The sequence below is a fragment of the Manis javanica genome, chromosome 2 (genome assembly GCF_040802235.1).
Source record: "Manis javanica isolate MJ-LG chromosome 2, MJ_LKY, whole genome shotgun sequence".
In the NCBI taxonomy this organism is placed as follows: Eukaryota; Metazoa; Chordata; class Mammalia; order Pholidota; family Manidae; genus Manis; species Manis javanica.
The window spans coordinates 182,507,876-182,520,347 of NC_133157.1; the positions used below are offsets into that span (position 1 = coordinate 182,507,876).

Sequence of the window (12,472 nt, forward strand, 5' to 3'; positions counted from 1 at the left end):
TGTGGGCATAAGTGTTCATTTCTCTAGGATAAATGCCCAGGAGTACAATCCCTGGGTTGTTTGGTAGTTGCATATTTAATATTTTAAGAAACAGCCAAACTGTTTTCCAGAGTGGCTGTATCACTTAACATTTCCACTGACAGTCTGTGAGCGACCTAATTTCTCTGCATCCTTGCCAGACTTGCTGTTGTCACTGTCCTTTGTTTTACCTATTCTGTTAGGTGTGTAGTGATAACTCGTGGTTTTAAATTGCATTTCCGTAATGGCTGATGACATTGAACATCTATACATGTGTGTCTGTGCTATCTGTCCATACTCTCTTGAGAAATGTCTGTTCCTATCTTCTGCACATTTTCTAATTAGATTGTTTATTGTTGAATTTTGAGTGTTTTTTGTGTAGTCTAGATCCAAGTCCTTTGTTGGATATATGGTTTGCAAGTATTTTCTCCCACCCTATAGGTATATAGGTCATTCTCTTAGCAAGGTCAAATTCAATTTTAATGCAAATAGTTCTCATTCAAACTGAAATAAAGCAGAATTACTTATTCAACGATTGCACAACTCTCAAATTAATCTTGTAATAAGTGATAAAAGAAGAAAAAGTGCCATCCTACAACAGGTGCTCACTTACGGCACTTTGTATTTCCCCACAACCATGAAAACCAAGGGAGAATTATTATTCCCATTAAACAGATGATGAGTGTAGGCACAGAAGGTGTTTGTGAGTTCCCCGTGGGCCAGTTAGTAAAGGGCAGATCTCAGCTGGGAAATCAGGACCAGTCTCAAGTGTTCGTGAAAGGATTTTTGAACAACCTTTAAACATTAACATTATTATTAAAATATATTGTCTGAAGGTGAGAATCATGGTTACCTCTGGGGTGAGGGGGTGAGTGAAGATTGACTGGACACAGGCATGAATGAACTCTTTGGGAAAAAGGAAACATTTTGATCTGGGTGGTGATTGTTCTGTAACTATACATATATAAAAAGTCATTGATCTGTATGTACAGTTAAGATTTATCATAGGTGAAGTGCATCTCAAAGTGCTAAAAAATTTTTAAAAGAAAAGTGTCAGATAGAATGAAGTTTCATCTACTTTATTTTTTAAATATGTAATCTAGATCGATTTCATTACTTGTTACTAATTATTATTTAGAATTTGGAAGGTAAAAACTGTACCTAATGAATGAAATTGTTCCATAGTAATTTTCTGAATAATGAAAGTTTAACCAATGAGTTCACTTTAATACTCTTGCTTTTAACATTAGGTTTCAGATGATGACAAAGAAAAGGGAGAAGGAGCTCTTCCAACAGGAAAATCTAAAAAGAAAAAAAAGAAAAAGAAGAAGCAAGGTGAAGATAACTCTCCTGCTCAGGTACAATAAAAAACATCACTCGTTAAGCTCCTACTGCTGATATGTGAAAAGATAATATGCAGATGCTAAGATATGTACAGATATGACAGAACGTGAGACAGCAGATTTACTTGAAAAGCATTTGAAAGGTCACAAATTGTTTTAAAGATTTTACATGTCATATTGTAATAAAGACTTTATTGCTTTAAAAAAAATCACATCAGAGGTGTGAATCCAAAGTAAATAAATAAAATTTTAAATTAGCCAGATGCATTTTGGTGTATATTGTGGTGAAATGGAAAAAAGGTAGTGTTTCACACATACAAAAAATTGCCTTCGAGTAAGTGGAATTTAGCAAATGAGAATTTTAGCATAATTAGAAAAACTGTATACATAACAAATGGAGTCTTTCCCTTGACTCTGAGTTTGCTGGTTATTCCACTTGGTATCCTTTCCTGCCTTTTTTTGTCCCTAACAAAAACTTTCTATTTATATCACTCCTATGTTTTCCTTTTCCTTGGTCTTTCCCATCTGGAGAAAAATTTTTTAATTGTAATATAGATGAAAACAAATATTTTAATTTCAGACATACTAGATTGCCAGAAACATGCATGGATTTACTTTTGAAAGCACTATCAATATTATAGTATATGAAAATCTTATTCCTTACTGCAACCATCTGACTGTTTTCATTCCTTTAAAATGTAGGAGATAGCCAAAATTTCTAGATGGTAGCCTCCATAATAATTTTCCTATTTATTGTTATATTTAGAAAAGGTTTCTGCATGACTTTTGAAGGAAGTAAGTGTTCTTTTGTTGTTGGAAGCACCACCATTTGTAAATGATACCAGTCCATTACCAGTGTTTTTTCTCAGTAGTGATAATGGTGTGCATTAAAGTTAAAAGTGCCTGAATATCAATGTATGTAAAAAACTGACACTGTGTAACATGTACTGTGCTTACTAGCTGAGCTAGCTGGTAGAAATGTTTCTGATAACTATCCTTTGTTAGTAATAGTATTTGAAATTCATTTAGGCAAACTTTTCTGGTTTTCTGTGACTTTACTAAAGTTACTTTACTAAAGTCATTAGCTTTACTAAAACTACTTTTCTGGCTTATGGGTTAGGTGTGTTCCTTTTTAAAGGAAATTTTATAGCATAGATGTATTCTATAAATTTCAGCTTACTGGCAGAGTTCATTAAAATTGTGAAAGTTCCTTTGGTATCTTGATATTTCTTTCAAAAATGTTGATCTGTTTTTTTTTTTAACTATAGTGAAAAAGTATATAGGCTTTAGAGTCATATCTGTTTTCAAATTTCAGTTCTGCCATTTCCTAGCTGTTTTTTTGTTCAATTTTTTACAAGTTGCTTAACTTCATAGGTTGCTTGGAGATTTAAATGAGATACCCTATCTATAAATGACTATAGTTTGGAATTTGTTCTTTTTCCATTAAGATAGGATAGAACTAACTAATATGTTCTCATTAACTTTGTACAGATTGCAAATCTTACATGCATACTTCCAAAGCTACTTGCTCAACTTAAATTCACAACAAAATTATGAATTACTGTCTAAACCCACTACCATCCTGAGCAAGTTTTATAGAAAACCAGTGTTGGAAGGAAACTTTCAAGTTCATCTTAGACAGTTGTCAGAAAAAAAACCGTTTGTATATATGTGTGTGCTAAAGTAAAATACAATTCACAGTGATGGTCCTATTAATATATTCTAGTTTATACTTCCATCACATACCTAAGCATGTAATGTGCTTTAGCTTTTGTTGAAACTTTTTAAAAATCTTAAGTCCTAAGAATGGGAATATTAAAACTTGGGTAGGACCTTAGAAATTATATAGGCAAATTATATTTTATAGCTGAGAAAACTGAGGTTCAGGGAAACGAAATTAACACAGTAGGATTGTGGCGTGGCCAAAATTGCAGTTCCTGTCTATGTCCTTTCTACTGTATAAGCTTAATTTATCTAGAAAAGCCACTTCTATTTAAATATTTCATTCCTTGAAGAAGTCATGAAGTGAACCGCTGTTTCTTATGTCTTAGTTCAAGTGTCACCTAACTCATTGTGTACTTTTATTAAAAGAAAAATATATTAATTTAGTTTATTTTGTTTGAGTTGATTTAATAAATCAGAATGGTTCCCATTTGGAAATGTGCATGTATTGTTTCTTAATTCACAAGTGATTTAAATCCCTGGAGAAAGTAGAGGTGATGAATAGCTGTTCCAAATGTACCCTTCTTTGTATTTTAAGTTTTTGATTAATCATTTGTATATGCTCTTTAAGCTCTTCGGACAGTTTCTGGAATAAAATTATTTTCTTGGAGTATGTTTCAGACATTAGTTACACAAACCAAATAGATTTTAATTAGTAAAAATGAATGATTTTATATCATTTAATAGACTACTTTTCTTGATAGGACACAGAAGAATTAGAAAAAGAAATTAGAGAAGAGCTTCCAGTGAATACATCCAAAGTCCGTCCAAAACAGGAAAAAACTTTTTCTTCAAAGACCATAAGCACTAGTGATCCACCTGAAGCACTCGTCAAAAATAGCCAGGTAATTTTATGGTATTTAAGGAATAAAATTTTGATGACTTAAGGATTTTATCCTAAGTAACATTTTATTGAAGCACCATGCTAAAGTTTTTAAGTACCCTAACTTAGCCTTCAACAAGCCCACAAGAGAGCTAGGACCCATAATGTAAACGAGGTTAGAGAAGTTGAATAACTTGTCCAAAATCACATAACTACCAGAGCCACAGAAGTATTTTTTCCTGTTAAGTATCTAGGCATACAAGAAATAGAGAAAATGTGACTGGTTGCATTTTCCCAAAAGCATGTATGTACTATGACTATGGCCCAAAACTCTTAAAATGTTAACAGTTGTTTAAAATTTGGTGACAAGTTCTTGAAATATATGCCATTTGTGGAAAATTCTGGTGTGTCAGAAGGGTTTTTCAAAAGATCTGGGCCAGTGACACAAAGACCAGATAGCTCTTTAAAGTCTTGATTTCTAATTAGGTGCAATGTGAAATTTGAGTAGAGTTGAATGGTTCATTTATATATTCATTCAAGAAATTTATTGACATCAGCTACATGCCTCACACTGTTTGAGCTTCTGGAAATACATCAGAGAACAAAGCAGAAAAAAACTCTTGTCCTTTGTGGAGCTTATATATTTAATGAAACAGCTGTAAACAAGAGCCTGAGTTGCTGTTAAGAGAATTTGTAAGAGTCTTGCACTAAAATAAAATTTTAACCATACTTCTATTTGGATTTAATGCTTTTAATTCCCTAAGGGTATTTTGAGGTAAAAGGGTACGATCTCAATACATGGATAGGATTAATAGGACTGTAAAGGAAAGAAAGGGTCATCTGACATTTTGGTGTTTAGTAAGTCGTTTCTAGAAACCATCTTGTAAAGAATGTTTTGAGTCTTTCTGTGATTTAATGAATAAGTGAGAATAGAAGGGAAAAGGTGATTAAAAGTAAGTACTAACACTTTTGGATATGAAATAAATAGAGGGAGCTGCCATGGCTTCCAGTGGGGTCGGTGTGAACGCTGCGGGCTCAGCAAATGAAGCTCCTGAAATTCCAGACAACGTAGGAAATTGGCTTCAAGGTGTTTAGCACTTCGCCACTGATAGGAATAATTTCCCGAGGAACTTGATCCTCAGTTTGGGACTGTTTGCTGCTAGAGTTTGGCTGGCCAGGAATTTGAGTGACATTGATCTAATGGCACCTCAGCCAGGGGTGTACCAAAAAGATACATGGAACCTACCCTGTACTCAAACCTTCCAAAAACAGCCTCCAATCTATGACCATCACAAGACTTACCCTGATGACAGCTGAAGTCTGATTCAGAGGACACCTTCCCTTCCCTGCCTGATTTCCTTTTCTTCCCCAAGTCCACTCAGAACTCCCTTCTCTTGTCAGCGGTCAGGCTGAAGCTAAAGGGTTGTCTTCTGTTCTCTGAAGTTCTGTACATAGTTCCTATGTTTCTGTAGGGCGTCATCTTTGCTCTTGTCCTCAGGAGTAACCCAGTGATATTTTCAGATACTTGAAATAAAAACAGCACACACAGACAAAAGAAAGAGAGGAAACATTAAGAAAGCTGAACCAAGCAAGGTTAATGCCACTTGGCATACCTGAAAGAGGAAGGATTCCTAGTAGTAACCTAGGGTTACATAGCTAGCCTGCTTCCCCATCTTGCTTCCTTTCCCATTGTGCTCTATTGAACCCACAGAGCCTTGAAAAAGAGGGACAAGAGGAGCAATTACTTATCCTTGTTTCTGAATTCAAAATAACGATCACAGGTAAAGCTAAATTTAGGATGAAATGATCTCCTTCCTATCCATTTGTTCTTGCTTCAAGGCACTCCAAATACTGGAGTGTCTATCATTACCTGGCCTGACCATTCATGAACAGTTAGGCCTCATTGAGAAAATCACTTTGCCTCCTTTCTGCTCACAATTTGAAGACGAGAAGCAAGGCTCAAGATCTTCGCCGTAAGCATTATGGTTTTACTACCAAACTATGAAACTGAAGATTTGGACCTGAGTTTTACTAGTTGCTTTAATTAATAGGACCAATAGCCTTATTCTGCTTTTGTCTGAGGCCATCTTTTTCTTTGGATAAGAAACTGAAGGAATTGCTACTGCTCTTTGAGATAGCCCTTCACAAGAGAAGGAGAAAGCAGGGCTGTCCTCTACTGGTAGTTCAGAAATTAGCTGGGGTTTTTTTTGTCTTTCATATGAAAAAGTTTTGAGTTGAAAAGTTGGGAAGTGAACAGAGCCATTGAATCACTAACACAAAATTATGCTATTTGTAATGTGAAACTTAATGAAAATGGAATTACACACTCCCATTTGAGTTTCAGTAAATGTCTGAAATAATTTTATAGTCTCATTCATTTGTATCTCAACCTCTATTTGTGTATATTGTAAGTAATGATGTACTTGGTTATGTCACTAGAGGGCAGACAAGATTTGTGCTTCTGTTGGTAAATTATTTGGAAACCGTCTTAGTATATACTTGCTGCTGAAGAACAGCCTCTTGGTATTACTATGATATTTAATCTTATTTGAGATTTTTAACAAAAATCTAAGATAATTTTATTCCAAAATAGCCTATCAAGACTCTTCCACCTGCTGTTTCTACCGAGCCATCTGTTATTTTATCAAGAAATGATTCTGAAAAGAGCTCTTCCCAAGTGCCACCGAAGCTACAAGAGATAGATAAACCCAAGTCGAATACTAAACAAAATAGTGTGCCTCCTTCACAGAGTAAGTAATCCTACTTTTGGTTCTTTTGTGTTTCAATGTACTATTTATAAGTGTCAACATCATAGAAGCCTAAATACATTAGACTTTTATCAGTGGATTAATTCCTTCCTTCCTTAGCAAAGGCTGAATTCCTTAGAACTTGTGCACCTCAGTTGTGAGGGCCAAGGAGGTGATCAGAGGAAGACTTGATACCTGCCCTCGTCCACCTGGTCCTTCCCTCCTTCTGTGCACCTGTTGTTGAGACTGCAAATTGTTTTGTGACTTTCTCTGCTTCTCCCTTTGTCTGTCATTACTGTACATTTACCCATTTCCACTTTCATTACTTAGATTAAGCCATATTAAATTTTTTTTCTAGATAGAAACTGGTTATATCCATATGGTTAAAGCAGTGTACTTGGGATTGAAAGGAAAAGAAGAGAGCCATAGAATGACCTAAAAATATGTTAACTAGAACTTAAAAACTTAAGCATAAAATTCAAAGCATTATTAGTGGACTTCATACCATGTTTTCATTGATACCTTTTTTATGTTTTTGACACTGAACAGTATTTACTATCCTCCTAACTTACCTTTTTTTTTTTTCCTTTTAGCCAAGTCTGAAACTAGCTGGGAGTCTCCCAAACAAATAAAAAAGAAGAAAAAAGCTAGACGGGAAACGTGAATATTTTTTTTCCTGAATTGGACATGTGTTTGCAAGCACTGTCTTGAAGATTATGCTGTTTATGCAATAATTTGTGACATATACAGAGTTTTATATAAATTTAAACCAATTTTTAAAACAAAACTGTGAACACAACCACCATAAAAATGGAATCAAAGGAAAGTTAATTTATGAAATTAAGAGGTCAACAGAATATACTACAGTGCTGGAAGACACTTGGGGAAAGTCTTTTTCAATTTAACGAGAATGATCTTAATTTAAGAATATTATCCTGATTTTACAACAGTGCCCTGTTTACAACAGATTGTGCCCTATCTCATCTGCAGCTAAGGAATAAAGGATTCTAATTAGAAAGAAGGTTGCTTACAAGTTAGTAGGCAGCTTCTTGGATCTTATGCATGGAACTTAAACTATTTGAACCTGTTTTATGCTTAAAGTGCTTTGATCAAATGCATAATCTGCCATATCTTTACACATATGTTGGTAGCCGTTTGTATTAAAGGAATTAAAGGAATCACAAGTGCAAATAAAAGTCATTTATCATTTGCTTAACTAAACTGTCATGGTTTAGTTTACAATTTTTAAAAAGTTCTTAATTAAAATGGGAAATACAGTTGACGCTTCTATGGCTTATGAAATTATTTTTGATAGCCTTATATTACTTGAATTGTTCAAAGTACAGTATATTTTAAATTAAGAAAGGTAAACTATATGTATTTGTTTTATACTTTTAAGATTCAGACTCACATAATGCTCGTTTGTGATTTGAAAACTTTCAGGCAAAATGCAACTTACATTTTTCCTTTCCCTAGCAATTACTTTTCCAGCGTCAGCTCTTCATTACTAATATTTTTTTGACTTAAAAAATGAAATAGTTCACAAACTAGTTATACAGACAGAACTGAGTATATGATGGAGAATGAAAAACTAGAGTCAGACAGCTTTAATTGACATTGTCAAGACCTCCAGTTTATCAGGAATACATTTTTTTACTGCCTTAACCTGTAGTGTGTAGAATATGCATCAATTTCTTGAGGGGATTCGTGTTTTTATAAGAATTTTCATGTAATTATTGCAATTTTGGTCAAATAAGGAATGTTTCCTGCTTGAAACTATTGATTTAAATGATGTGTGAGAAGTTTCACCATTTCAGGCACTGTGTAATTCTATTGTAATAAACTGGCAGGTATCTTTGTAACTATAAATAGTGCATGCTCAGCCATGTACACTGTAAATAGTCTTTACCAAACGTATTTGACAAGGACCATAATTAACATCACTTAGTGAATTGTGATAAAGAAAAAAAGCCATGATTTATTTGATGTGATTGGCTTGTTTTATGTGGTGCCAAGAATGAAACTGTTTAACAGCTGTAACCAATGGTACTGATCTATCCATCCAATCTTGTCTTTACTATATTTGATTGTGGTTTGATAGTATTGGATTGTCACAGTAGGAAAGCTAAAGAAACAAAATGGTTTTAGTTTTGCTGAAGACTGGCCTTATTAATGGACAGCTTTCCTAACAAGCTATTATTAACTTTTATCAGGTGTTAACATCTGTTTCAGGAACATGGCAGGATGTTTACATGTCAGAAGTTTTGTTTAATTCTATGATATTTCTAAGTTGATTTGTTTAAATAAATTCAGCAAATGGATAGCATTGTTTTTATTTACTTCAATATTGGGATAAATAAGCTAAAGTGCCAGGAGTGGATTTTTTTTCAAATGACTTTATTCTGTTAGCTTTACATAGATGTTTCCTAAATAGATCCAAGGATTCCTAAGTTGCCAGCACTTTGTAAAAGTACCACAAAGGAAAATTTGATAGGGAGTCTGTGTAATTTTAGAATGTGCCAAAAGATCTGTACTCAAAAATTTAATTGAACTCTCTCAACTCTACCTCACCATTTCTTTATCTTAGAATCTTGTTGGCTATGTCAGTGTTGGACTTTATTTTTCCAGTTTAGTGTTTTCCGTACAAACACCTATGCCAGGTGGTAGAGATACCATCTTTTGAAGAAAGATGCAGTGTGGAGATAGAGAAATATATTGCTAAATTAGGTGGATCCAATATGGAGATACCTTTGTCCCTTCTCTCTAGCTCAAGTTCTAGGATGTGGATTTTATGTTTAATTAAGTGATGGAAGCTATGAGTGATAAAATAGTAAATTCATTCCCTAAAGCAAGCATGAGGTGCAAACTCTTGCACAATTCAAGTGTCATTGTTCATTGCTCTTGTTACAGAAGATCTTTATATGTAACATTAAAGCAGTTTCTGGAATCTGAACTGTTATCATCAACTCAGCACTAAAATCAAGGCAGTGATTCAGGGAGGAAGGGAGAGAGAAGAGCCTGTTGTCCTTTGGAAGTTTGGATTAGATGCTCTCCAAACTGTTAGGAGGGATAAAACTGGTACCTTCAGCCTTCTCAGGCCAGGATAGGAACCTTTTCCTGATTCGCAAACAAGGCCTCCTACAGAAATTACTTTAAAATCTCCCTAATCCTGAACTGTCTCTACATAATGAAAATCCTTCCCTGTTTGGGAGAAAGGAGTAGGGAGTAGGGGTTTAGGTTTTCCACAGACTGGAATCCTACCTACCTTTGCCCTGAATTGAGAAAACAATAGTTGAGAGAGTCCAAAAAAAAAATTGTTGAAATAAAATGTCAGTGTAATTTACCATGTTTACTTTGTGCATGCATTTTATTGGGGGGAGTGATCAGTGGCAATAACTCACCCAAATCTATGATATTATTTCATAGACTAATCTGGTTTGTATTTGGGTTAAAGATACTGAATATCGAAGGGTGGGCAGTATTTTAACTACAGAGTTTCATTTTCCTTAAAAACTGCTCTCTATTAATGTGTGAAATATCTTTCAAAATTTAGCAGTTAGGCTTAAGATATCTAATAGATGTCTTAAGACATTCCTATAAACCTGCTGCACAAACTGGAATTTCCAAAAGACCTAGGGAATGCAAATATGTTATTTGTAAAATGCATTGAGTGTTGTAAATAAAACCTTTTTTGTTTTGTTTAAATTGCTCATTATAGTTCTCTTATGAGAAGGCATTTCTCAGTTATTTTGCATCCTAACCTAGTCTAAAAGCAATTACCTTATGTTCTTGTTTCTTTCTGAAACCATTGGTGGACTTGCAGGCTTCACCAGGGGGAGTCAAATATTTAGACTTAGAGCGCCTTGGAAAATATCCCTGCTTGTGACACACAGTGTTCTCTATGGGAAACAGCTTCCATCTCATTGTTTTAGCAGTAGATGTAACTTCCACCAGGTATAGGGTAGCACTTGCATTAACCTTTAAGTTAAGGAAATGAGGCTCAAATTTGGTGTTATGTATTAGTTTGGCTGTGTCCCCAAACAGTAGTGACTTAAGCAAGATAGAAGTTTGTTTCTTTTGCATGTAAAGGTCTGTGAAGACATTGCAGAGCTACTGTGGCACTGCAGGGCTAGGAACCCAGGTTCCTACTCATATTACTCTTCCTGTCCCCAACATGTTGCTTTCATATTATGGTTACAGACAGTTGCACCAGCTAGAAACCTGTCCACATTTCTGCTCTCTTCTTTTAAGAACACTTAGAAGTTTACACACCACTTGAAGTAGGCTTCTCAATCCAAACTTAAATCACTTGATCCTACTGGCTACAAAGGGGGATGGTAAGTAATAGTCTTTATTCTGGCCTGTCATGGACCAAATTAACATTTCAGGATTATAACCAAGGACACAGTGGAGAATTGGGTGTGGGCACAGCTAGCAGTCTGTCACAGGGTTGACATACAGTGTATACAACCTGCACACAAACTTCATTTTTAAGGTCAGGTTTTAGCTTTTCCAACTAAGAAATTTTTAGATCTCCTAAATGCTACTCAGAGAAGCAGCTAATGATGTTAAGCTTACATATAATAGATTTCTGGAAGAAATTTCTGCCACTCAATACTTAAAATTCTGGAGACCGGCTGAAAGAAGCTAGCCTACTATAACACCTGTGCCACAAATATAGGTTATAACAAGTTTCAGTTGAAATTTCAATAAGAGAATTATGCTGATGTATAATCTTTATTCTAAAAATTAAAAAAAGCATTACTACTATTCCTTCTAAATAACAGGAGAATGATTTCTAACCCTAGCATCAAAATAGATACAGGAGGTGCATTGTACGATGTTTGCTAACTAGTAATATTTACAGTGCTGGGATTTATAAGTAATTTGAAGAAAAATTTAAGCAGATTCAAAGTCATCCCCATGATATTGGCATTCTTGTTTGTATATGTGCTTTCCTTTATTTATTGTATCAAAGCATAAAATGGATATATGTAACATGTACATAAATTATAAAGCATAATAAAATGAACACTCTAAAACCACCGTTCTGCTTAAGAAATAGAGCATTACCAGTAGAGGGTGGCGGGGGTGAGCTGGACTTCTGTTGTTGCTGTGTTGGTAACAGGGTTGTGGAGGGAGGGCATGGATGGAAATAGCTGCTCTCAAATGCCCCAACTTGGTACAGGTCTTTTTGGTGCCAGAACTGGCTAAATCCCAGGGAACACCTTGCCTTGTCTCAGAAGGGTGTTATGGCAGCCACCACTGGTTCTCTTTCCTCAAGTCATTCCACTGACATCTGTTGGGAAATTGTAATAAACACACATGAACGTGAATGGTGTTCCCTGAGGTGTGTAGTGCACAGCACATGGTAGCCTTTCCATAAGGGATTGCAGGGCTCTAATGGGAGCTTCCCCCAGGACTCAAGAAAGCAGCAAGGCCCTGCTTAAGGAGTGGGATCCTTTGGAAGTTTGCTGAGGGGCTGCAGATTTCCTGACAAACACCACAAGGGGATGTATGAAAAAGAACTGTTAGTATCTTAAGATAGTGTAATTAGGAATTTTTTTTTTCTCTTCTCAACTGTTCAAAAATTAGTATGGAATTACCTGGAAAAGTTGCAGCTATTCCCATTTCTCATGAAACTTGAAATGACCACAATAATGAAAGATTAAAGAAAACCTGCCTTAGCACTGGAACTAGAAGAGGGGGTACCCAAATGCCAGGACCTTGAGGGCGTTTCTGTTATTAGCAAACAAAATCCAGTAATTTATCAAGAGAACACCAAAAATGAAAGTGTTGGCTGCTATCAGAAAATGTGT

At 35.1% G+C, this 12,472-nt stretch overlaps 1 protein-coding gene and 1 pseudogene across 3 annotated transcripts in view; both read left to right on the forward strand.

The window, feature by feature from the left end:
* MTDH (metadherin) overlaps window positions 1–11,699 on the forward strand; it is an 89,737-nt gene extending 78,038 nt beyond the window's left edge. For all 3 annotated transcript variants that reach the window (XM_036995249.2, XM_036995251.2, XM_036995250.2), the window contains 4 exons: window positions 1,269–1,376; window positions 3,788–3,928; window positions 6,500–6,656; window positions 7,247–11,699. In XM_036995249.2, coding sequence (XP_036851144.1) covers window positions 1,269–1,376; window positions 3,788–3,928; window positions 6,500–6,656; window positions 7,247–7,317 — 477 coding nt within the window. In that variant the 3' untranslated portion in view covers window positions 7,318–11,699. The remainder of the gene's footprint in view (window positions 1–1,268; window positions 1,377–3,787; window positions 3,929–6,499; window positions 6,657–7,246) is intronic.
* On the forward strand, window positions 3,935–6,493 carry LOC108402743 (mitochondrial import receptor subunit TOM6 homolog pseudogene; annotated as a pseudogene).
* Window positions 11,700–12,472: the final 773 nt, after the last annotated feature.